The sequence below is a fragment of the Lissotriton vulgaris genome, chromosome 6, assembly GCF_964263255.1.
Source record: "Lissotriton vulgaris chromosome 6, aLisVul1.2, whole genome shotgun sequence".
Classification (NCBI taxonomy): Eukaryota; Metazoa; Chordata; class Amphibia; order Caudata; family Salamandridae; genus Lissotriton; species Lissotriton vulgaris.
In genome coordinates, this window is record NC_141694.1 from 1,693,083,201 (window position 1) to 1,693,108,037 (window position 24,837).

Genomic DNA, 24,837 nt, shown 5'->3' on the forward strand with positions numbered 1-24,837 from the left:
ACTAACTGTTCACGCAAAGCATCACAGCATCCAAATCTTCTGTTCTCTGTTGGGAAAACACAGCGCCGAGCCGTACCTACTAAGAACGGCCTGTTTCTTTCATCCCTGCACTGACGGCTCAAGGTGAGGCTGCCTCGTGCACCGCACTGCCTGGCACCGTGATGTAGAGGTGAAGGTGCTCTGTCGAGTATTTGCACTGAAATTTTTCCGTCCACTCCACATTCCTGTGCACAGACAACCTCCGAAATCCCCCTTGCAGTGGAATTGGGCACATGTTCCCTTGTTTGCACCTGCCTCACATGGGTGGTAGTTTTTGACACAAAGCCCGGTCCTGCTATCTCAGGAGGTAAGTTTTGCCCTGAAACCTATCGGTGTTTGCACTAATATATCTCAGTAATGCACTTTTGTTGTCATCTTGACGCAAAGCTGTATTTTCACTGCAAAAGGTCACCATTCTAGTGCAAAACACTTTTAGCACAGGACAGTAAAGTGCATGCACTGCTTTAATGTGCTTTAAGTCACTTTGCGTCTCTTTGCATCGACGCAGTCTCGTCTATGACCTCTGTTTTGAATATTTCATATCTCGCATTTCGTGCAAGTGCACAACCCAAAGAGATGGAAAAAATCTGCTATTGGAACGAAGACAGCATGAGAGGTTCCAGCCACTTCAATTAATTCAATTAATCAATTCTTACCAGTAATCTATTGCATCCTCAATTCAATCTCCTGGTAATTTTGAATTTTGCGGCTCAAAGAAATGCCATCACCTCAAACAACCCCCAGTCAAACAGTGCGGAGGAACAGCAGGTACTGATTAAATATGGACATGGCAGCTTATAAGATTAATGAGAAGAAAGTTTGAGCCAAATATGACATTTCATTCATTAATTAGCTATAGATGAAAATGTCACTAATGTAAAAAAAAGCAGAAAAGCGTACCTCTGAATAATGCCATTCGGTTGCCCCGGCTTGCTCCAGCGAAGGGTCGCAGACCGCGAAGTTAATGCTTTGACCAGTGGAGGCGCCTGCTCTGAAGGCGGCGCAGCGGGGGTTGTGACTTGGACCACAGGCCCCCTGGTGCAGCAGTTGAAGCAGGTGCAAGCTTCCACCCCCACAGAATAAGTGGTGAAGGGCCTGAGCCCATATAAGGTTTGTTGACTGGAGGTACCTTCTGACAACTGAGGAGAACAGAGAAGAGTGTGACACCAGGAGTCTAGGCTACATCATTCCCTCTCCCCTTAGGAAGAGGCAGGTGACTAGGAAGCAAACAGAAATAAGAACCAGATACAAAACAATAGGGGACGCATTGCATATTCCACAAACCAAACTCGATTTGAAGATTGTGGCCCGCGCTAGTGTGGTGCACTGCTTCTATCGGAAGATATAGTAGGCTGTAAAGTAAATGTGGAAACATGCTCAATTTTTTCACTTATTCAGAGGACAAGGCATGAAAGTAAAAATAAAACATGTTAATCTTTTTTTTTTACTCCACTTCCACAACATGGCACTCCTAGCAATGGAAATAGCAATGTTTAGATGCATGCATGGATATCTTTGGCTCAACTACATCAGACTTGAGTGAGGACAGGCCCTCATCAAAAGCAACACTGTTGTTTTTTTCACTGATGCAAGTCCAGCAAAGCAGGCACATCTTTCATAAACTCAAAAAAAGAAATGTAGGGTTAAAACAGCTGCAGAGAACCTTCCATGATATAGGTTTTTAGATGGATAATAGCATAGCGGCAAAGAGACAACTGACCCACCAGCCATTATATGGCTTCGGCCTTGACGAAGCCATATATACACATGTGAAAGCAGTTCTGCAGTTTAAGTAGGCATTAGCAGTCACAAACCATGTCTCTGCTCGATGCACCTTTTTTTGTCGCGTGCTCAACCGTACATTAGGTTGTACCGGGGACATGTTAGGTTTCCTCTCTGGATCCACCTATCTATTAGCCACTGTGGCCTCAATGGGGCTATCCAGTTTGGCAAAAAACTATTCTCTTTACCCAGTCCTGCATCATAACAATCCTTAACAACAGACATTCTAGAATGGAGCTGCGTTTGATGACGACTGCTGGGGTAAGTTGATCTCTGTGCGAACCCATGAATGCTCGGGATCATAATTCTGAGATGTGTGGCGAACAAGGAAAGATTTTTCACTTTCTCCTGACAAATCTTGCCAGAGGAAACCTGGTGAAATTTACCAGGGTTGGGGAAGTGTTAGAGTGACAAGATGTGAATTCTGATGCATGTGGAGTTCAGTGTAGAAAACACCCAATCCACAGGTAATTCGAATTTTCAAGAGGTAAACTCAGAACATGAGGTATGTGACCACCTGTACCCGGAATTAACAGTAGTTACTGGGGTGCAGCAAAGACCTCACCCTTTCCCAGCCCTTGTGCCTGCTTTCCTTTCCTCCATGCCTAGATTACTAAATACGTCCTTTATTCCATGCCTGCGTGCTCCCACACTACTTTAACCAGCCTGGATGTGTCCACTTCCTCGCTGCCTAGATCTGTTTGCATCCCCTACCCCTCCTACCAGCTATGACCCTGAGTAGAATGGCAGGGCTAATTGCTTCTGGTGCAAGTCGACCTCTACATCGGAAAAAGCATTCTATGTTGGGCAGTATCAGCCCATGCACTATTCTCACGTCAAATTGCAGACACAATGGGGCAGATTTATGAGGCCCTTGCGCCACGTTTACGCCGCTGTTGCGTCACGCAAGGCGGCGTAAACATGGCGCATCCCTACGAACGATTTACAACGTGACGCATCTAGGCAGATGCGTCACATTGTAAAGCCCTGCGCCGCTTGTGGGTGTTCCGGCGCAGGGTGGGCGTTCTGGGGCAGGTGCGCCTCGCAAAAGTGGCTGAGTGAAATCTATGAGATTTCACTCAGTCACTTTTAAGCCAATGCTGCGTCAAAAGCCTGCGCCTGCTTGAAGCAGGCGTAGGTCTTGACGCAGCAGTGTTAAAATGGGGCACCCCCGAGCCTTGCTGGAGCTGCGTCGCGCTTATAATGCGGCGCACCATGGCTGGCGGAGCTGTGGCGCACTGTGGCGCATGTTAACTGGTGCATCCCTGGGGATGCGCCAGTTAACATAAATCTGCCCCCTAATTTTTTCCCACGAGCTTACAGCTGGTAAAATCCGTGAAGAATTCTGGTGTAAATAATACAAAATTCCAGTTCGAGCATTCTGGGTGAGACATTCTAATTCGTGGAACCTGAAGTGCGTTTCGGGGTGTGGACTCACACGGGAACCAATACTGTTAGGTAAAATGCCTTCCTGACTTCACATAATTCCAGGCTATTCATTCACAATTACTGCTCGTTAATTTGCTGGTAAAAGATCGCATTTTTTAAAATTGAAACATTTACCTTGGAAAAGCTCCAAGGCCACATTCCCCCAAGTGAAACACATTTATATTTACATTTATGTCCATTTAAAATAAATGTGAACACTATATACACATGATCTTGTGTCACTTGCAGCACTCAGGTTGCTTTTGTCTCCCCCACCCCTGCAGGAGAGCAGAGTCTCGGGAGATACAGTGCACATGTGGGGCACAAGAGATTAAGCAGGACGGAGGAACACAGTACTATTGATGAACAGAAATCTGGGTCCTCATCTTTAGGTCGAGCCTGCTCTGCGAGCCATGCTGTATTAAAGTATGCACGTGAAGCCCCGCCCATTCTCCGCCCATATTTTTCATTGGCTTGTGTCATTGTCCTTTCTGAAGGCTGGCTTCTGATTCATTAATAGGCTTGTTAGTCCCTCCTTAGTACTGCCCTGTCTTCATTGGTAACCTCCCATGAGGACTGGCCCTTTTACTTAAGTTGTTACACTGTACGTCTTATTTTGTCTGTAAGCACTATTTCTTTTAAGGAGTTTCTGCTACTGCAGGCATGACTTGCTTTCCTGCAATGTGCTCTCCTGCAATATTCAGCGTGCCATGCGCGCTTGCACTTTTATTTAGTGCACGTGATTTGGTTATGACTACATGGGTCACCTTAGCGAGATCTGCAATTTTTCCTTACTTTATCTTTAAAAAAGGCGGTCACACGCCTTAAGCTATTAGCATTGTAAATGATAATGCCTTTTATTTATGTTTTAAAAACCAACACATAAATAAAAGGTATTGTCATTTACAACACCCAAATCGTGTAAATGCGAGACTTATTGCATTGCAAATGCTTGTTTTGAAATTACTGCCTGCTTACCGTACTGTCTTGTGGCTTTGGCTAACCTTCCAAAAAGCATATAATAATATAGCCTTATAGCCCGCCGTAGCTGGCTATACCGGTTATTAAAGGACCACTGCAGCGTTAAAGGCCCGAGCCGAAGGCGAGGGACTTTAACAAGGCAGAGGGACTTTAATAGCAGGTATAGCCCTGCTACGAAGTGCTATAAAGCTATTAGAACATTCTGGCACTAGAGGGCAGAATGTTCTAACAAATAAAAAAAGCCTTCAGGGAGCGCGAGGGGATTGAAATCCCCTCAGGCTCCCTGAAGCCTTTGTTCACAGCTCTGGCTGTGAACAAAGAAACATTGGAATGTTGGAGCTCCAGGCTTATACCAGCCATTATAAGCACGGAGCACTCCTTTGTTTTCAATGGAGCTACCAACATTCCAATGTTCTAATACTCATTAGAGAGACTACTATATGATATAATAATAATCTTCTTACATAAAAAGATGGTATGAAGCAAAAAGAAAATCTCAAAACATTCTCACAATTAATACAACTTGGAATTGCTGTGAAAAGTAAAGCACTTACCACTGTGTGCGAACCTCTGTTGGTAGTAGAGAAGAGTCTGTAGAGGGTGATGATTCCATTGGGCTTCACAGGGGGAGTGATGTTAACAACCACGGAAGTAGAAGACACGGTGTGGAACGCCGGTGCGCCAATGCCTTCAGGAGCTGCAGGCCCAATCCTACAGCGGCTCCAAGAGCTGGCAGCTCGGCCTGCAGTATTTACCGCCCAAACCTTGAGCAATTAAACAAATACACATAAGGTCAAAAGGCAAAGCTAGAGAAAGGGATAATGTGATATTAAAGCCTTACAGCCCCCGTAGCGGGCTATACTGGCTATTACAGGCCCGCTACCGCGTTAAAGGTCCGAGCCGAAGGCGAGGGACTTTAACAAGGTAGCAGGACTTTAATAGCAGGTATAGCCCTGCTACGAAGAGCTATAAGGCTACTAGATCATTCTGCCACTAGAAGGCAGAATGTTTTAACAAAAGAAAGAAAGGCGTCACAAAACTCGAGGGGATTTAAATCCCCTCAAGCTCAGAGAGGCCTTTGTAAGACATTGGAATGTTGCTCTGCGGGCCTTTATCGGCCCGTAGAAGCAGGGAGCACTAAATTGTCTACAATGGAGCTCCCAACATTCCAATGTTCTAATATACAATGAAAACTCTTATTTTGCTAATCTGGTGGAGACTGGGAGTTGCATTGACAAACAGGGACATTTCAAAGATTTTGGGGGACCTGGGTCAAACATATTTTTGAGGGCCCTGTTCCCAACAACTTTGAATTTCTGATCCATTTTCATGTAACTGACACCCATTGAATAAAAAATATTCCTAGGCAACCACTAACCTGTCGAAAATCAGGTTCAACATGAACCATTGATAAACAGAAGCCTCAATATACTGACAAACAAGAAATGTATATAAAAATATATATATATATTTATTAGGAGATTCGACAATAAACATCATGCAATAAAAAACATACATTAAAAAAAGGTAGCAGCAAAACTTGTGACCTGACCACCTTAGTAACTTAAAAACATTTCATACAAAGTATCAAATTACATGAGCACAGTGGTAATCAAGGTATTCAGACAATGAAGTAAATGTTTTAAACAATCTCTACGCACGTTTCGGCAATGGACCGCCTTCTTCAGGACAACCACTTGATGTTCTAAATGAAAATAGTATACATTTCAAACTTTCAGAGTACAAAATACAGTATATTGAGGCTAGAATATGGTAAAGATTAAGTAGTACACAAAGGACCAGAGTGAAGTAGGCCATGTGATTTCGCTATTCGTGCATTCAAGTGTCAAAGATATAACATGCGGTATGACAAAAATAAAACTGAAGAATTGAGTATGAAAAGTGATTAAATAAGTCACCGAAAACTTCAAAATAAATCTGTATTAATAGATTGAAAAGAAGGGGATATAGTATAGCCTTAGTGCTCACATGGAAGACATAATGCCACCCAAAGTGCAGAACCCAACAGATAAAAGGAGGGGATATGCAGTCTTACCCGTACAGAATGTGGCATATGTACTCCAAGCGATGAAATAACAGGCTAAAAGTTGATGTATTGCTACAAAGGTGCAAAGGACAAAAAAAGAAAATATAAAGAGAATATCTAATAGAAAAAATAATCTATATCCATGGCTCCACTCTATAGGTTAGCGCAAAAACTGTCAAAGGAAATACCTGATCAGGCGCTACGAGGCTGCCGTGATAGATGAAGGACCACGTGATAAAAACGCTGGGATAAACTGAACTGCACCCTGCAGGTCTAAATAAAATAGTGACACGGTGATCAGCTAAAAGAAGTTATTTTTCATAGTAATGAAGTGCACCCTAAAGATGGTACTGGTACCTGGAACTTATGACAGGCTTGTGCGAAGATGTAGAGCGACGATTAAAAATATAGAAGCTTTCCAGGCCACTTGAGATTGTAAATGAATCTGTAGTAAATAAAAGACCAACAGGCCAATGATGAGTAACCTACTAATAATCATGTGGTTAAACCGATATACAAATGAGGCGATAGTTACCTCTATTTCTTTTAATATGTTAATATGAATATGTGAATATCAAAAGATATCTCAATGTCTACTTTGTAATAAGGGCACTGGCATAAAAGGGACCTGTGAGAGAATAATGGACCATACTGGATTATAAACATAAGTGGATACTCACGATGAGATAATAAGCATCATTATTGGTAGACCAGACTATACCTGAGTTTTAAAGAGTAGAGTGCATTCAAGGATATTTGAAAACTTATTCGAGCAACTGGCAACGGAGGTACTTGTTTTTGATAATCTGTAGCGAGAAAAATAAGATCCTCTTTAGTAGCATTTACTGATGGGGCGCATCCAAAGGTCAGCACGCCACGAACGGATTTAGGCGTTTGTTTCTACATATTAGTGCAAAGTTCTGGATAGACAAAAAGAATCCCTGCTTTTACTTACTAAAGATATGTACAACTGAAGTCCTCCGAGGGGTAATTCCAGCTTAAAGGTTCGATAGAAGTGAGGACGCCGATTATAAAGCCAAATAATGAATACTGACATGCCGTGATGACGTCAAGAATAGTCATGTGATCAGGAATTTGCTAAATTACGGATCACGAGACGTATTGTTTCGAACACTAGAAGGCTGACTGGCCAAACATAGATCAAGATAATATTAAAATGGAAATAAAAAATAGACTATAGGGGTAGAACTACAGACTTATATTAATTCATACAATTAATCACTGAAGTTCTTGATAATCAAACAGCGAACAGTAGTGACAATATAAAAGCATTAAGAATAGAAAAAGAGCTTCTGCAAATTCATAATGTAAATCACGAAGTCCACTAGATGGAAAATCCCTAAAGTAGCAGATGAAGAAGAATAAAGACTTATTCTATACTGATTCAAGTTAATTTTAAAGTACCTTAAACTGGACTAATAAAAATTGCAGTCAGACCATGATCCTAGCAATTAAAAAGGAAAAAGGAATCTGTTTTATACTGGGGCTTACTTATCTAGTGTTATATTTAATCGCATTTCCCCAAGGGATCTAAATGTTCAATCCTTTAGTGTTAGCTGACAATGTAAAGATCCAGAACACTTCTCGTTAGGAATATTTTTTATTAAATTTGTAGTTGCCCTGTCCTCGGAACTCCATTTGGATTCAGGGGGTCCCTGTTACTATAATCAGCTGACACCCATTGAAGCATACCTTAAATGGTAAAAGAAAGACCACAAATAATAGGCAATTGCATATATAAAATCTACAGGGACCCATCCATACCCTTTAACTTTCCTCTCCTCCTGGATCAGTCCATGTACTCCCTTTATCTACATCGAGCACACAGATTGTAATGGAAATGGTCCATGGGGCAGCCCAATATGACACTATGATATACTTTCCAACTTTATTTGACCAAAAGAGGTAGGATGATTCCGATTTCAATGACATCACAGGACATTTAAGCAGCGCGATCACATGAAATGAGCACATGACTTGGAACAGACAGTAGTTAATCTATGTGGCTGTTGATTCTGAGGACATCACTATAGGGTGGAACCGCTAAGCTAAACTCATATGAATATTTTATTGTGCTCCAAAGAAACATTATAGCAGATGAGGACTGCAAGCCCCATCCATCCTAGCCATTTACTACCCATTGTTTATTTACCAACCATATGTGGTCTCCAGGCTTACAATGGCTTTCTCCAGTTTTATTCCTACCCTATATTCTAGGATATTTAGTGGATCATTTCCAGTGTTTTCATTACTCTTAGATCATTTTTGGTCTCAGGCGTCAACGTTCCTCACACAAGTGGAACAGATCTATTGTCATATTCTTGTGCCTTTTAGAGAAACAAGGTGGGAGAGAAACAAGTAAATGGAGGAAGGAAGCAAGTTTAGAAAACAGAAGGGAGTGAGTGGGGAGGCAGGATGGGAAAAAGGGTACAGAACAGAAGAGATGATAGAAGAGAGAGAAAGAGAGTTAACAAGCCATAGGGGCGAAAGGAAGGAGAAGCAAGACTGTGGGACAGAGTCAGAAGGAACGATGCAGATAGGATTAATCAGTTAGGAAATGAATGGAAAACCTGAAGGGATCAAGGAAAAGGGGATGGAGAGGGAAAGGGAAAAAAATTAAGCACGAATGAGAGTGGAAATGTACACTAATGGGTAGTAATTAAATGGGAGTTGAAAAAAGGAGGTACAAGAAAGGTAAAAATAGAGAGAGCAAGAGAGAGAGAGAGCAGAGTTTAGAGGAAAATGAGATTGGGAAAGAAAGGTTTAAAAAATAGAGAATTTGACTTGTTAGTATAAAGCGTTAGAAGGAAGGAGGATGAAGAGAACAGAGAAAGAAGAGAGATAAAAGTGATGTGGAGAATGGAAGCATGCGGAACAGAAGTGGAAAAAAAGATGAGAGAAGGCATGGAAGTGGAGTGAGTGGGGAGTGCAACAAAGATGACTGTGCTCAGGAAGGATGAATCAATAATCACCTGCTAAAAAGGTTACCACAGAGTTTCTAAAGAAACCTATGTCTCCATTCCCCCACTCTTCAGTGTCTGGAGCTATAACCTCTAGGTCAGTAGTTCTGAAAAAATACACTTCCGCTGGATGGGGAGGCTGTATCACAACCTCTATCCTGGGCGATGTCACAGGGGGCATTTCAAAATAGAGCCCACTCAAAAAAAACATGGATTCCTGCTACCATCCACCATATATACAAACAAGCGCTCAACACAGTGTGAGGGGGTTGGCCATCATACTCTCACTTTCAACATTTGAATAGGCCTGCCAATACTTTTTATTCAAACACAGTATGTTGGCACCACCATTCACAGTTCTTGTCCAAATGACACACAGTAGTCTTATGTCCGCTAAGGAGTACACTATTGGCACCTCTCCTGACCTCAGAGCCAGAGCCTTTCGCGAAGATCTGTATATGAACACATGATATTGTAAATAGCCTTGAAAAAGCCCCGGCGCAAATCGCCATAGGGGGCGAAACACGTGTCGGCTGTTCATGTTTTAACCTAATTTAATAAAAAGTAATTTTTCTACACTATATGGACTCTTGAATCTGATTACATGAGCAAGGATTCAGCCTAAGGACATCAACAATTTGGTCAAACACACTCATCACCCCTCTCAAAGACCTCTAATGTGTGCCCTTGGTAGCCATGGGGCAGGGTGCAGTGTATTTAAAAAGTGGGAAATTTACTTTTAAGTTTTTCCTGGTAGTGAAATACTCTAAATTAATGTGTGTTTTACTACTGCAAGGCCTATCTCTCCCATCGGATAACATTAGGATTGCCTTATTACATCTTATAAGTGTAATCTCCAAATGGGAAGAGTTGGGACTCCCAAATTTAGTGTCTTTGGAATCACAAATAAAACACAACTTATGGTGGAATTGGCTTTTAAATTGTAATTCTGACAAACCACATTTATAAAGTTGTCATTTTCTGTAACCATTTGGTGCTTTCTGCCTGTCTCTGGAATACACATTTAGGGTGGGTAGGTGTGACTGAGTGGCCATCTGCATGCTGATGGATCATACTGACAGGATGGGAGGGAGGAACTGACACTTACACCTGAAAGTGCTGTGTCCTGTCCCCATACAAAAGGCTGCGTACCTCGTATAGTGAGTCTAGAGCCAGGCAGGAAATAAAGGGACTCTATGCACTTCAAAGCATTTCTTTGAAGTCTCCCCCACTTCAAAGGCCTAACTGGGTATATGTACTGGACCTCTGACACCACCAAATCAGAACACTTCTGGAACTAAGGACATTCTATTAGGAAGACGAACTGCTATGCTGCTGAAGGGACTGCCACTTCACTGAAAATCTTTGCTGTGTTGGCCTGCTGCCTCTTTCCTGAAAGTGAGAAGAACTGAACCTGCATCTCTACATCCCAAAACCACAGTATCTCAAAGGGCAGCTTGGTTTGCCTCCTGTTTTCTGAAGTCACAAGGGATATCAAAGACTTCTTTCTTCATCATGCAACCAGCACCTGAACTTTGTTTGCTGTGAGTCCTGCTCTGCCAAGTGATGCCCATCCAGTCCTGAGCCCTTGGAAGAGGGAACAAAGTGCTGCAACTGAGAAAATCTGTGCATCGATGACGTTGCACCGATTGGAACAGGTGCATTTCCTTTGGCACTATTCCATCGCTGCTGCTAAACGAACCACGGACACCGCATCGCCAACTGCGGGACACATTGTCCCCAATTTCTGATACATCTCTGACTTTGCGCGGCTCTGCACCATTTCATTGCTTTTTGCTGCTCGCATTGCCTACAGTCCAGTCGTTCGATAAGGACGCATTGCCTGATGTTCATAAGATTTTTACTCTCACACATCTTTGACTTTGCAAAGCTCAGAGCAGATGCATCGCCTACATCTGCAGGATCAACAGAAACTCATTCCCTCCTTTGCTCCATGCATCACCCTCTACGCATCCACGGTACTCTTTAGCGGGTCAATGCTTTTCCCTGTATCTGACTTAAGCTCCATTGCAGTGGTCCTGAAAATGTGGATTTGCCCCGGTCAAGCACACCCAGATAGCCCCGATCAGTAGCCCTGAGCATTAGAAATACATTTATCCTTTAAAAAATCATAACTTGACTTCTACTTATTGGATTTTTGTTGTCATTATTTTGTTGATAAAAATAGAAGCTATTTTTCTAAACTGATGTGGAGTCTTTTTGTGGTGTTTTCACTGTGCTACTGTTTGAAGCATTGAACAAATACTTTGCACATTTCCTCTTACATTAAGCCTGACTGCTCTGTGCTAAGCTATTAGAGTGTGAGCACAGGTTAATTTAAAGTGTGTTACTGACTTACCCTGACTAGGATTGTAGTTCCTGTTTGGACAGGATGCATACTTCTGCCAACCAGAAACCACGTTTTTAACACCAACCAAGACCCACTGTATTGAACTTATGTTTTCCAATAAGGCAACCCCCTCACAGTCATAAAATTACAAATATGTTTAAAAATGATAAAACAATACCCAACTAGCCCTACGAAGACCCAACAAGAGTTATCACAGTGAAAATCTTCTACTCCCAGAGTTTGTCTGAGAGTGTAACCAAAACCAAAGGCTGTGCCTACAACAGTCATCCCGGAGAGTCCCGTAACAAAGAATGTCACTGCAAACTTTAATACCCTGTAATAACAATGCCCATTTAAAGGTCTACTGGCTTTTTTAGCATATGCTTTTACACAGTAAATAAATCAAGTCAACTTCTTTTGTTGCAGATTTTCATAATAAACAGCCCAAGGGTATCAGACTCAATGTTTCCCTATACACCAAGAAGGCCTATAGCATTGGCATGTCACCCGCAAGGCAACCATCAGGCATACAACCACAACATTACAGATATGTACTAAGTTGCAGTTGGTAAAAGAATATATAACCCCTGCTAATGGGCGCAAGAAGGTAACCACAGTGCAAATTGCCAACCCTCAGGGTTTCTCAGAAGAGGAGCCAAAACCAAAATCCTTGTCTGCTGGGGAATTCCATGAGATCATATGTAACAAAATGTATAGGTTTTAAGATGGTGTAATATCAATCCTCCATTAAAGGCGTAACAGCTTAACATATGCTTTTTACAACAAGTAGCTCAAACTACTGCCTTTGTTATAATTTTTCATAATAAACAGATTAGCATGATAGTCTGTGAGATTGCTTGTAACAAAATACCTGTCTAAGAGTTTACAGCAATGCAATAACAACAAATCCAGAAAGACCTATTGACATTTGCGTATAATTTTCTCAATAAATATGTCAGGCCAAGCTTTTCATAATAAACAAACAAGCCCCGCTACATCGGTCATAACGTTTTTCAATGTACTAATCAGGCCTCCAGCTGTGATTATTGTTTTGTCATCTTAAAAAGCTTACTGTTTTGAGCATAGGATTACAGCTAAAACAAGCGCTCTCTTTTGGGGTGGAACACACCTCCTGCTCAATCAGATGATTGTAGAGATGAAGCCTAACTTGTGCAGAGCCTAGGACCCTCTCCAAGTAGTGATTCTTGAACCTCTTTTTCTGGTGACCACATAAGGTCTGGCAACAGCTATGCTGTCACGCCAGGCATAAAAACTGGATTTCATATCAGTCACTGGTCGTTCAATGCAGTTATTTAGAAGCACTACTAACAAGAATAAATGGATGAACTAGCAGAATTCACTTATCAAGGATAGTTATTCATTCAGACTATTTATAATTGAACACACATTCTGATCTCAAAATATTGCAAAATACTTCAGTAAGGGAGTTAAACAGTGATAAGGGTGTGGTATATATGGACTGTATGGAAAGGCTTATATTGTATCACCAAGGTTCTCAATAACAATGCAATCAATTGGAAATGCATGGAGAATGAGGCATAATGCCAAGAAACCCCCACTTGTACCATATATATTTTCCCTCATAAACATTTGATAAGTGCTTTGAAGTCTTTGCTTTTTACAAGTGTATACTTGGACAAGTCTTGATAGCATAGATAGACAGGCTGTTCTGTCATTCTCGCTTTTTTACCAATAGGCGTCAGCTACAAGGCTGTTTTCAGAGTATGATGGGCTGCCAGGACACAACCATACTCCCTTGGCCAAATTCTAGGTGCAGCCTTCTGCAGAGTGCGCTGGTTTTGAATATTTTCTAGGATGCATTTTGATATCCAATCTGAACCACCTTATCGACCTCTGTTTGGGCCCCTTTATAGGATATGAATTCCTAAGAATTTACCATTGCAACAATATTGGCTTTTTTAGAGTAAACGTTGTTTCTAGAAACATTTGGTCTGATGACTGCTTCTATATTTACTGTTTGAGCTCTGTGTCAGGTTTTTCCTATTCCTCAAAATGTGGTTCACAATGTAGTTCAGAATTGTTGCTTCTTGTTTCATTTAGATCTTATCCTTCTTTTCTGGGACCCCATAGAAGTGAAGATTGGTAACTAGTCAAAATATTGAGTTTTTAATTTCGACTAGACATAATATTGAGTTAAAAATATAGAATAGACATAATATCGACTAGACATATATAGAATACAAAAATATTGACTAGAAAAAATTAATATCGACTAGAATAGCAATAATATCGAATCAAAAATATAGAATGGACATAATATCGACTTGACAGAATGTAGACAACAAAATATCGAATTGAAGGTAAGTTAATATTAATATTTAATTTTTGTGTAATATAATTCTGTAGCGGGTTGTGGGTTTATAGGGGAATAGGGTGGGAAGTAATTTAATTATAATTAATTAAATATGTTATTTTATTTATTGGTATTTATTTAGAATTCATTGTTATATTATTATTAATTGACAATTAATTAAAATATAATTGTTAATTAATTGTAATTGATTAATTGATAAATATTTTATTTTTAGTAATTTATTTTCTGTAGCGGGTTGTGGGTTTATAGGGGAATAGGGTGGGAAGTAATTTTATTATAATTAATTAAATATGTAATTTAATTTTTGGGTATTTACTTAGAATTAATTGTTAATTAATTATTAATTGGCAATTAATTAAAATATAATTGGTAATTAAATGTATTTGAATAATTGATAAATATGTTAATTTTGGTAATTTATTTTCTGTAGCGGGTTGTGGGTTTATAGGGGAATAGGGTGGGAAGTAATTTAATTATAATTAATTAAATATGTTATTTTAATTATTGGTATTTATTTAGAATTAATTGTAAATTAATTATTAATTTGTAATTAATTAAAATATATTTTGTAATTTATTTTAATTGATTAATTGAAATTATGTTACTTTTATTAAATTAATTTCTGTATTGGGTTCTGTGTTTTTAGGGGAATAGCTTGTGAAGTAATTTAATTGTAAGTAATTACATATTTGAATAAAACATTTATTGAGTTAATTTTTCAAAATACTTTTAAATTGTTAAATATTTTATTATTAATAGGTAAATAATTAGTATTAGTAGGTAATTTTTATTATTAAATAATTTTTATTTGTATTTTAAATTGATTATTTATTATATTTTATACAATTGTAAAATATTTTAATTAATTTGTAATTGGTGTAACTATTTATATTATTTATATTTAAATAAGAAGTATTTACATGCCCTACTATTGCACTCACTGTAGTTGGAATAGTAATTTTACCCCTACGCTATCCTACGCTTTCCCTACTGTTGCACTCACTGGAGTTGGAATAGTAATTTTTACCCCTACACTATCCAATGCTTTCCCTACTGTTGCACTCACTGGAGTGGGAATAGTAATTTTTACCCCTACGCTATCCAACGCTTTCCCAACTGTTGCACTCTCTGGAGTGGTAATAGTAATTTTTACCCCTACGCTATCCAATGTTTTCCCTACTGTTGCACTCACTGGAGTTGTAATAGTAATAGTAATTTAAACCCCTACGCTATCCAACGCTTTCCCTACTTTTGCACTCTCTAGAGTGGGAATAGTAATTTTTACCCCTACACTATCCAACGCTTACCCTACTGTTGCACTCACTGGAGTGGGAATAGTAATTTTTACCCCTACGTTATCCAACGCTTTCCCAACTGTTGCACTCTCTGGAGTGGTAATAGTAATTTTTACCCCTACGCTATCCAATATTTTCCCTACTGTTGCACTCTCTGGAATTGGAATAGTAATTTTTACCCCTACGCTATCCAATGCTTACCCTACTGTTACACTCACTGGAGTTGGAATAGTAATTTAAACCCCTACGCTATCCAACGCTTTCCCTACTGTTGCACTCACTGGAGTGGGAATAGTAATTTTTACCCCTACGCTATCCAACGCTTTTCCTACTGTTGCACTGTCTGGAGTGGTAATAGTAATTTTTACCCCTACGCTATCCAATGTTTTCCCTACTGTTGCACTCGCTGGAGTGGGAATAGTAATTTTTACCCCTACGCTATCCAACGCTTTTCCTACTGTTACACTCTCAGGACTCTGGAGTGGTAATAGTAATTTTTACCCCTACGCTATCCAATGTTTTCCCTACTGTTGCACTCGCAACCGTCCTGACTCTGGCAGTAGCGGTCGCTACCAAACGCTCCCTTGGCCAGCTGGTATTGTAGCGCTTTGCTGCTTTGCTGCCAATTACCTTGATTTGTCTGCTTTCTGTGCCTGCATATCAGCATAGCGCTTATCGCATATTGTGCATTGTAATTTATTCCTGTTTACTATTTGTGCTTGCTCGTGTTAACGTAATTCTGTAGCGCTTTTCTGCTAGTCCGCTTTGACTGTTGTTTAAATCTTTTGCCTGATTATGCCGGTGCCTCTGCCCACATTCTACCGATATCCCTACTTGCACAAACAAACTCGCCCTGTTTCACTTTTACTTTCCTCCCAGCCCGTATCTCCACCCCGCTCCTGCCTCCCAGCTGACCCTCCCTCGCTCCGCCCCCCTCCACTATCCACATATGACAGACGCACTTGCGCCCAGCGGACGCGCCCCATGCGCGCCGAAGGTGCACCAAAGGTAAGCCCGTCTACGCCCGTCCGTGCCTGGACCGCGCCCAGCGCCAGACCCCCTGTCCCCCGCAATACCCATTCCACCCGCATAACATACGACGCCGCAACCCTCTCAGCCCTTAACCCCGGCCAACTCCCAAACTGCTACCAAGCCGCCCCAGGACACACCCATGGACCCTTCACCTGCCACTCCTGCAAATTCGACTACATCAGGACCCAGACCAAATCCACAAATTCCACACAGAGATCCGACACTAACCAACTAAAGTGCATCCTGCTCAACACCCGTTCTGTCCACAGACACGCCATTGAACTCTGGAACCTACTCGACACTACATCGTCGGACGTCGCCTTCCTTACAGAAACATGGATGAACGCCTCATCAGCCCCCGACATCGCCATAGCCATCCCAGACACCTACAAGATCATCCGAAAAAATCGCACCAACCAAACAGGAGGAGGCATCGCCATTGTCCATAAGAACACCATCCGCATCACGACCAGTTCCGACGATAACCTCGCTACCGCCGAACACCTTTACTTCCAGATCCACACTGACCCCAAAACCACACTTAGAGGCACCCTCATCTACAGACCCCCAGGACCCCGCTCACAATTCAGCGAAGACATTGCTGACTTCATCAGCCCACATGCCCTCCCATCCGAGAACTACATTCTACTGGGAGACCTCAACTTTCACCTGGAAAAGAAAAACGACAACAACACCACCACCCTTCTGGACAACCTCGCCAATCTCGGACTCAAACAACTCGTTGACACCCACACCCACTTAGCCGGACACACGCTTGACCCTATCTTCACCTCCAGCAAGCACATCTCCTTCGATTACACCACAGCTCTCCATTGGAAGGACCACAGCTGCGTTCACTTCAACTACATAAAGTCCACGACCCACAACCCACCACAACCCATTCCCCGAAGAAATTGGAACAAAATCTCCACCGACCAGCTCTTCACATAACTTCTCCAAAATCCCCCTACCAATTCATCGGACCCTAACCAAGCAGCCTCCAATCTCACACAGTGGATCACCCATAGCGCTGACGAGCTAGCACCCCTGAAAATCCATCTATTCAAGCAAGGAAGCAAAAAAGCCCCCTGGTTCAACGATGACCTAAAAATATCCAAGAAGCTTTGTTTTACTCTCGAGAAAACCTGGAGAAAAAACCCAACCACTGACAACCTAGCCACCTTCAAGAACGCCACCCGCAAACACCATCAACTGATCCGATCCACCAAGAAATCAGCATTCAAGGATCGACTCGACAACAATGCCCAAAACAGCAAGGAACTTTTCAACATCGTCAAAGAATTCACTAATCCCTCTGCTGGCACTAACAACATCACTCCCTCCCAAGACCTCTGCGACTCTCTAGCCTCGTTCTTCCACAACAAAATTGTCAAAATTCATAACAGCTTTGAAAACCAGTCCGAAGACCAGTCCACTCCACCCACCTCCGAGTCTAAACCGCACGCTAACATCCTTTGCACCTGGAACCCATTCTCCACTGAAGACACCATCCGCCTGATGAACTCCATCCACTCAGGATCACCAACCAACCCATGCCCCCACCACATTTTCAACAAAGCAGACTCCATCATCGCACCCCATCTCCGCGATGTCACTAACTGTTCCCTCAACTCCGCTACCTTCCCGCAAAACTGGAAACATGCCGAACTCAGCGCCCTTCTGAAGAAACCCATGGCAGACCCAACCGAACTTAAGAACTACCGCCCCATCTCGCTCCTCCCACTCCCTGCCACAGTCATCGAGAAAGCCGTCAACACTCAACTCGCCGCCTTCCTCGAATCCAACAAATCCCTCGACCCCTCACAGTCCGGCTTCCGAGCCAAACACAGCACCGAAACTGCCCTCATCGCCGCAACTGACGACATCCGAACACTACTGGACAACGGAGAAACAGTCGCTCTCATCTTACTTGACCTCTCTACGCAGCCTTTGACACAGTCTGTCATAGCACCCTCATACAACGTTTCAGCAATGTCGGAATACAAGGAAAAGCATTGGACTGGTTCATCTCGTTCCTCACCGGAAGAACACAGAGAGTCCGCCTCCCCACTTTTAGATCAGAGGCAACTGAGTCATCTGCGGCGTACCCCAAGGATCTTCACTCAGCCCTACCCTCTTCAACGTATACATGAGTCCCCTCGCCTCCATCGCACGCCAACACAACCTCAACATCATCTCCTACGCAGACGACACCCAGCTGATCCTCTCCCTCACCAAAGACCCAAACACCGCCAAAACCAACCTACACGAAGGAATGAAAGAAGTAGCCGAATGGATGAAGAGCAGCCGTCTAAAACTAAACTCGGAAAAAACAGAAGTCCTCATCCTAGGGCCATCCCCCTCTGCCTGGGACGACTCATGGTGGCCTCCGGCCCTCGGAACCGCACCCATACCTACGGACCATGCACGTAACCTGGGCTTCATCCTGGACTCCTCCCTCTCGATGACCAGACAAGTCAACGCCGTCTCATCTTCTTGCTTCAACATCCTACGAATGCTCAAAAAAATCTTCCGCTGGATCCCCGAGGTAACAAGAAAGACGGTCACCCACGCACTGGTCACAAGCCGACTGGATTACGGAAACACCCTCTACGCCGGAACCAGAGCCAAACTACAGAAAAAACTCCAACGCATCCAAAATGCCTCAGCCAGACTCATTTTAGACATCCCTTGGCAAGACCACATCTCCGGCCACCTGAAAGAACTCCATTGGCTCCCTATCAACAAGAGAATAACGTTCCGTCTCCCCACCCACGCACACAAAGCCCTCTACGACCTAGGACCCGAATGCCTCAACACGCGTCTTTCCTTCTACACCTCCCCTCGACTACTACGATCGTCCAATCAAGCCCTTGCCGCAGTTCCGCGCATCCACAGATCCACCATGGGAGGAAGATCCTTCTCCTACTTAGCGGCCAAAACCTGGAATTCTCTCCCCACCCACCTCCGACTTACACAGAACCACCTCTCCTTCAGAAAGCAGCTAAAAACTTGGATATTCAATAAATAAATACTCCCCCCTCCCTCAAGCGCCTTGAGACCCTCTGGGTGAGTAGTGCGCTATACAAATTTCTGAACTTGAACTTGAACTCGCTGGAGTGGGAATAGCAATTTTTACCCCTACGCTATCCAATGCTTTCCCTACTGTTGCACTCACTGGAGTTGGAATAGTAATTTTAACCCCTACGCTATCCAACGCTTTCCCTACTGTTGCACTCACTGGAGTGGGAATAGTAATTTCTATCCCTACGCTATCCAACCCTTTCCCTACTGTTGCACTCTTTGGAGTAGGAATAGTAATTTTTACCCCTATGCTATCCAACGCTTTCCCTACTGTTGCACTCTCTGGAGTGGGAATAGTAATTTTTACATCTACGCTATCCAACACTTTACCTACTGTTGCACTCTCTGGAGTGGGAATAGTAATTTTTACCCCTATGCTATCCAACGGTTTCCCTACTGTTGCACTCGCTGGAGTGAGAATAGTAATTTTTACCCCTACCCTATCCAATGCTTTCTCTACTGTTGCACTCACTGGAGTCGTTACAGTACATTTAACCCTTTCGCTATCCTACGTTAAAAATATTGTATATGTTTTGTAAATAATACATATATATATATTTGGTGTGTGATCAAGCTCTCTTGTAGAGTGAAACGCGTCATCCTGATTAAAAATTCGTCTACCCTGATATCCATTGTGGATCTATTTCTTTGAGGCTCAACTGTTTGCTGGTTGTGAGGAGTTACGAGGTCTCGACCGTTGGTTCCAGCACTTTGTGGAACCTGGACTGCTTTTTTCATATTTAGGTATTTTAAATATGTTTAAATTAATTTAATTTATTATTATATTACTTTTAATTTACTTTTAAGACATTTAAAATATTCGATATTTTGACAGTCTATATTTTTTACACTCATCATTTCCTTCACCTACATTCACTGTTTCCGGTCTAACCCTAATTTCTTTCACACAAACGGCTGGAGGTTCGGTACTTTTTGCAACATCGATTGTTTCACTTAAATCAGGATTGCGAGCTGGTAATTTTATGGAATTCACAAATTGTTTGTGCACTGCACCGACAGGACTTTAATTAAAAACTACATAGTACAGCACAGTCGCATGCTCTTGATAGCTCACATAAAACTACAATGTAACTGGTTACTTTTTCTTTTTACATTGTACTCAGCTGAAGAACTTTTGTCTTTCTACTACTACATTTAGTCTTTCACCAAAATGTTCCTTCAGTGTCTTGAATGTTACCTGAAAGTTTGTGCTTCCTCTGCCTTCCCCTCAATTGGTACAGGTTCTGTTTTTCAAATACCTGTCTCTCATGAATACATACGTTTTGCAGGACTTATATGTTGCTTGTGAGGTGGAGAAAATGTTTCTTCACCTATAGCGACAAGGTATCACTTGTTTTAGCCCTTCCTTCAGGGAAGAAGTGGTTCTCCTGTTTCATTTAAGAATGCAGGGGTTGTGACAAACTGTCATAACGTTTTATGGACAGGTAGATGAAATAAGAGCACCAGAATGAAACTGAAAAGAGAAAATTATAATACAAGTAGCGAACAAGAATATAAAGTCTGGCAATATGTTAGTGTTGGACCTGGCCCTTTCTGCAGGGTCACCCCCAAGCTTTTTGCCTTCCTCCTTCCCTTTGTCTTACCTCATTTTTGCTGGGTTTAGGACTCTGCACACTTTACTGCTAACCAGTGCTAATATGCATGTGATCTCTTCCCTAAACATGGTATAATTGATTGATACTAGGGTGACCCAGTTGGGTGCAAATTCAGGATGGTGAGTGTGAAAATTCGGGGCAAAGGATCAAAATTCAGGACAAAAATCCGGGACAATGGGTACATTTTACAGACATATAAGAAGTGGTCGCACAATGGTATATGAGTACATAAATAGACAACCGACATAAGAACAAATCAAAATAAGTTTATATTAGGTTGTGACAATTGTTGACTGCGTTTATTTGGTATGCATGCAGCTTTGAGCAACTGCGCAGGCATTTTTGTGGTATTTCACATCATCATAATTTATTTATATGGTTACTGCACTGGGTTGTCCCATCTCACAGATGAGAGCCAAGCAGGGCAAATACTGTCTGTGATTATTAAACATTGTTTTGAGAGGTCACTCTCTGACTCACAGTCAGAGATTGACTCCTTTAAAATATTCTGATTGTTGTGGGGAGAAAATCAAGCACCACATACTTTTTTCATGCTGGAGTCCCCACATGGCATCATGTGAAACTTACTAGTGAAAAAAATTCACTGTGCAGAGAGGCCCATTATCATTCTGTTTGTGATAATTAGGCCGACATACAGAATGGTAATGGGTCAATAGCAGTCTGACCCAGGCCGGGGAGGGGCTGCTGCAGGCTTTTGAGCACAGCAGGAGTGCGAGCTGGCCCTTGCAGTAAGAGTTACAAAACTCTCAGGCTGCTTGCAGGGGGACATCTCACTGCAATATGCAGAATTACGGGCAAAAGGCAGCCGTGAAAGAAATCCTTACGGACAACGGACATGAGGCCCAACTAGGGCAGTCTGTGAAATTTACAGACGGTTGGTCACCCTAATTGACACATGTTTGGCATATTTAATTTACTTGTAATCCCTTGTAAAGTGGTATATCATATACCCAGGGCCTGTACATTAAATGCTACTAATGGGCCTGCAGCACTGATTATGTCACCCATACAAACAGCCTTTCAAACCTGCCTCAGGCCTGCCATTCCTAAACAGACTCCAGACCATCAGAAGGCAGAAGCAAGGCTCAACCTTAACCTCCCAAGGCGAACACACATAACATTCCACCTCAAAGCTCTGCACTGGCTCCCAGCGATAAAACGGTGCCATTTCAAACTCTTCACCCACACCCACAAAGCCCTCTACAACAGTGGCCCAGTTTACCTCAACCACAGAGTCAACTTCCACCTACCCACCAGACAACTACTCTCCTCGTCCCTTTACCTTGCCCACACACCTCGCATCCACAGAAGAAGAATTGGTAGCCGCACTTTCTCCCACGTAACCGCAAAACACTGGAACAAGTTTTTTTCTCCAACTCCAAACAATCCCAACCTTTCAGGAGTTCAGGAAGAAGCTGAAAACATGGCTATTCAACAGAGAGCCCAGAGAAGCGCTCCCCTCCCCCCCCCCCCCCCCCCCCCCCGCACATGGAGACTATCACGGGCGATAAGTAGAGCTCTCGAAAACCTCTTTGATTAATTCATGTTCTGCTTTTAGGTGTTACTTATTGATATAACTATTGAGATGAGATAAAGATTGCATGTAGTGTGCTTGTTATATTATGCATTCCTACTGAGGAAGTTACAGATCCAGGGGCTAAACATAACTGGTGCATTTCAGTGGTTTTTAGGCTTTGCTTTGTAACCATAATTTCACTTACACTGAATTTCAGTGCACAGGGTCTTTGGCCATGTGCAGTGGGTTTAGCCAAAGAGTATGGCCTTCAGTTACTCCATGTGGCCACCCTGGCATGAGCAGTCAACCCGACAGCACACAACCGTTAATGTGTAAAAGTTGCAAAATAATGAAACAATAATATCAACCTAAGTGCCATATTATGCCACATAATTTGCCTTTTCTTGCCACATCATTCAGTCAACCCTGCCTCATAATTTGTGCTCCCCTGTCGCATAATTCTAGTGACTCTGACTATAATACAATCAGAACATTAAATCCGCTGATGGTAAAATGCTCTAAATCAAAGTGAGAGAAAGAGTGAGACAGCCATGTTGGACAGTATGTTGGAGCGGAATGGCCATGTCATCTATTGTTGGCCCTCTGCCGCTCTATCTTTAATGGAAATCTCGGCTTTTCCATGTTCTAGTGCAATTCAAATGTCGTGCTGAAAGTTACTATTGGACCGAATCACTAACTGGGTAGATCAGTGTTATCTGCCTTGCATATTACATGATACAATCTCTCAGGAAACTATTTTGACCCAAACTCAAAGGACCAGTTACCAAGATTTAACCTCACTTAACATGTGCGTATGATTCTGTTTAAATACATGTGTGTATAACATCTGCACCAGAAAAAAAAGAAGGCACAAGCCATACATGACGTTACAACCAGACTTGAGTCTTTCTTCGTGCAAGTGAAGCAGTCCTTTAAACTGTACACCCTTCAAATATGAGTGTGTTTTGCTGTTTTCACATATACCTGACCTTGTTTTAAAAACTTTTTTCCACTTGTGTATACTTTGTGCACATACTAATATTTTTTCGCTGGCTAGCCTGAAGGCGAGGTGAAAGTATCTGAGTGTAGCATTAATCCATTAAGGCATGTGCTCGCAGATGCACACATCATGATCCTCCATCCCCTATGTCTGCTCAGAGGGGCGTCAAGCAAGGAACATTCCCTATACCTCCGCCTGCAGTAAACAGCCAGATGTGGGGCGCACATCAGGTTCTTTGCTCTCCATGTAAGGTGAGCAGTACTGCAGCTCTTCTGCACAATGATGCAAGTGCTCATTGTGAGTTGTGCTTGCTCGTCTCACCTACAGACAATGAGAGCTATCTGTTTTAAAAAGAACTAGGGCTTAGTGCAAACAACTTTTACCACTGTATATTCAAAGCAGGTTTCTGGAGGTGCTGATATGTGACAACAATAATTGTACATCGTTGCTGGGCAGCATTTCATTACGGTTGTGCTGGCTTCTATTGTTTGTATGCTGTTGTACTTTGTACTGCATTATTGCAACGTGATGTTGTGGTTTACTCCTGTGCTCACGTTTTGACTAGTTTGTTGTGTTGTGCTCTTTTTATGTTTTGATTGTGCTGTTAGGTTGGTTTGTGTGTGTTTTTTTGCTACTTTTTTTTCCTTACTTAGGCTACATTTCCAGCCAAGCGCTGCACATGCCTTGATAGTCCCTGTAACAATTCACCAGTGTTTAAGGGGGTAGAATACCGCTGCTCAGCTCTTGGACTACTCAAGTCATCAGTCAGTCCAAAACTATGGCAGAACGTGCAATGCAAGACTGAGACAACCACTATGCGCACCTCTGACTTGAAAAGGGGCTTGGTGATTGGTGTTGTAGGTGTGTAGACTGTGGTTGAAAAACTATTTGGTCTGTGTGCTTTACAAAAATAAAAAACAGTCATGCGTACAGCTACTCCTGCAGAACAGAGCGTGTAATTAGGAAACGCTTAAAAGTTAAAAGCAGCAACAGGCATTTGCTCCCAACTTCCCAATCGAGCCCCCGGATTTAAGCTTAATTAAAATGGCCCTCCCGTGAACTCTGCCCACGAATTCTGCCAGCCTCTGAAAAGGGGCTGCCCTGCTGCCAACTGCATAAAAACTCAGCAATTATTAAGCATGCCCCCCTCAACAAATCTGCATGAAAATTAAATTGTGCATTCATCAAACATATGGAAGGAAGTGTAATCTTATTTATCAAGAACCATTTGTATAATTAAACACGAGTATCATAAAAGGTTGCCCTGGGTCCTCATTTGCATGAGTACGTAATTTGTAGAATGTCAGCT

The 24,837-nt window shown here is 42.2% G+C and overlaps 1 protein-coding gene across 1 annotated transcript in view; it reads right to left on the reverse strand.

Moving 5' to 3' along the window:
* The window catches only part of USH2A (usherin), a 2,319,650-nt gene that overhangs the window by 59,497 nt on the left and 2,235,316 nt on the right, over positions 1-24,837 (reverse strand). The window contains exons 55-56 of the mRNA XM_086925936.1: positions 4,785-4,994; positions 940-1,178 (exon numbers count right to left, since the gene is read on the reverse strand). Of these exons, the coding sequence (XP_086782062.1) occupies positions 940-1,178; positions 4,785-4,994 (449 nt within the window). The remainder of the gene's footprint in view (positions 1-939; positions 1,179-4,784; positions 4,995-24,837) is intronic.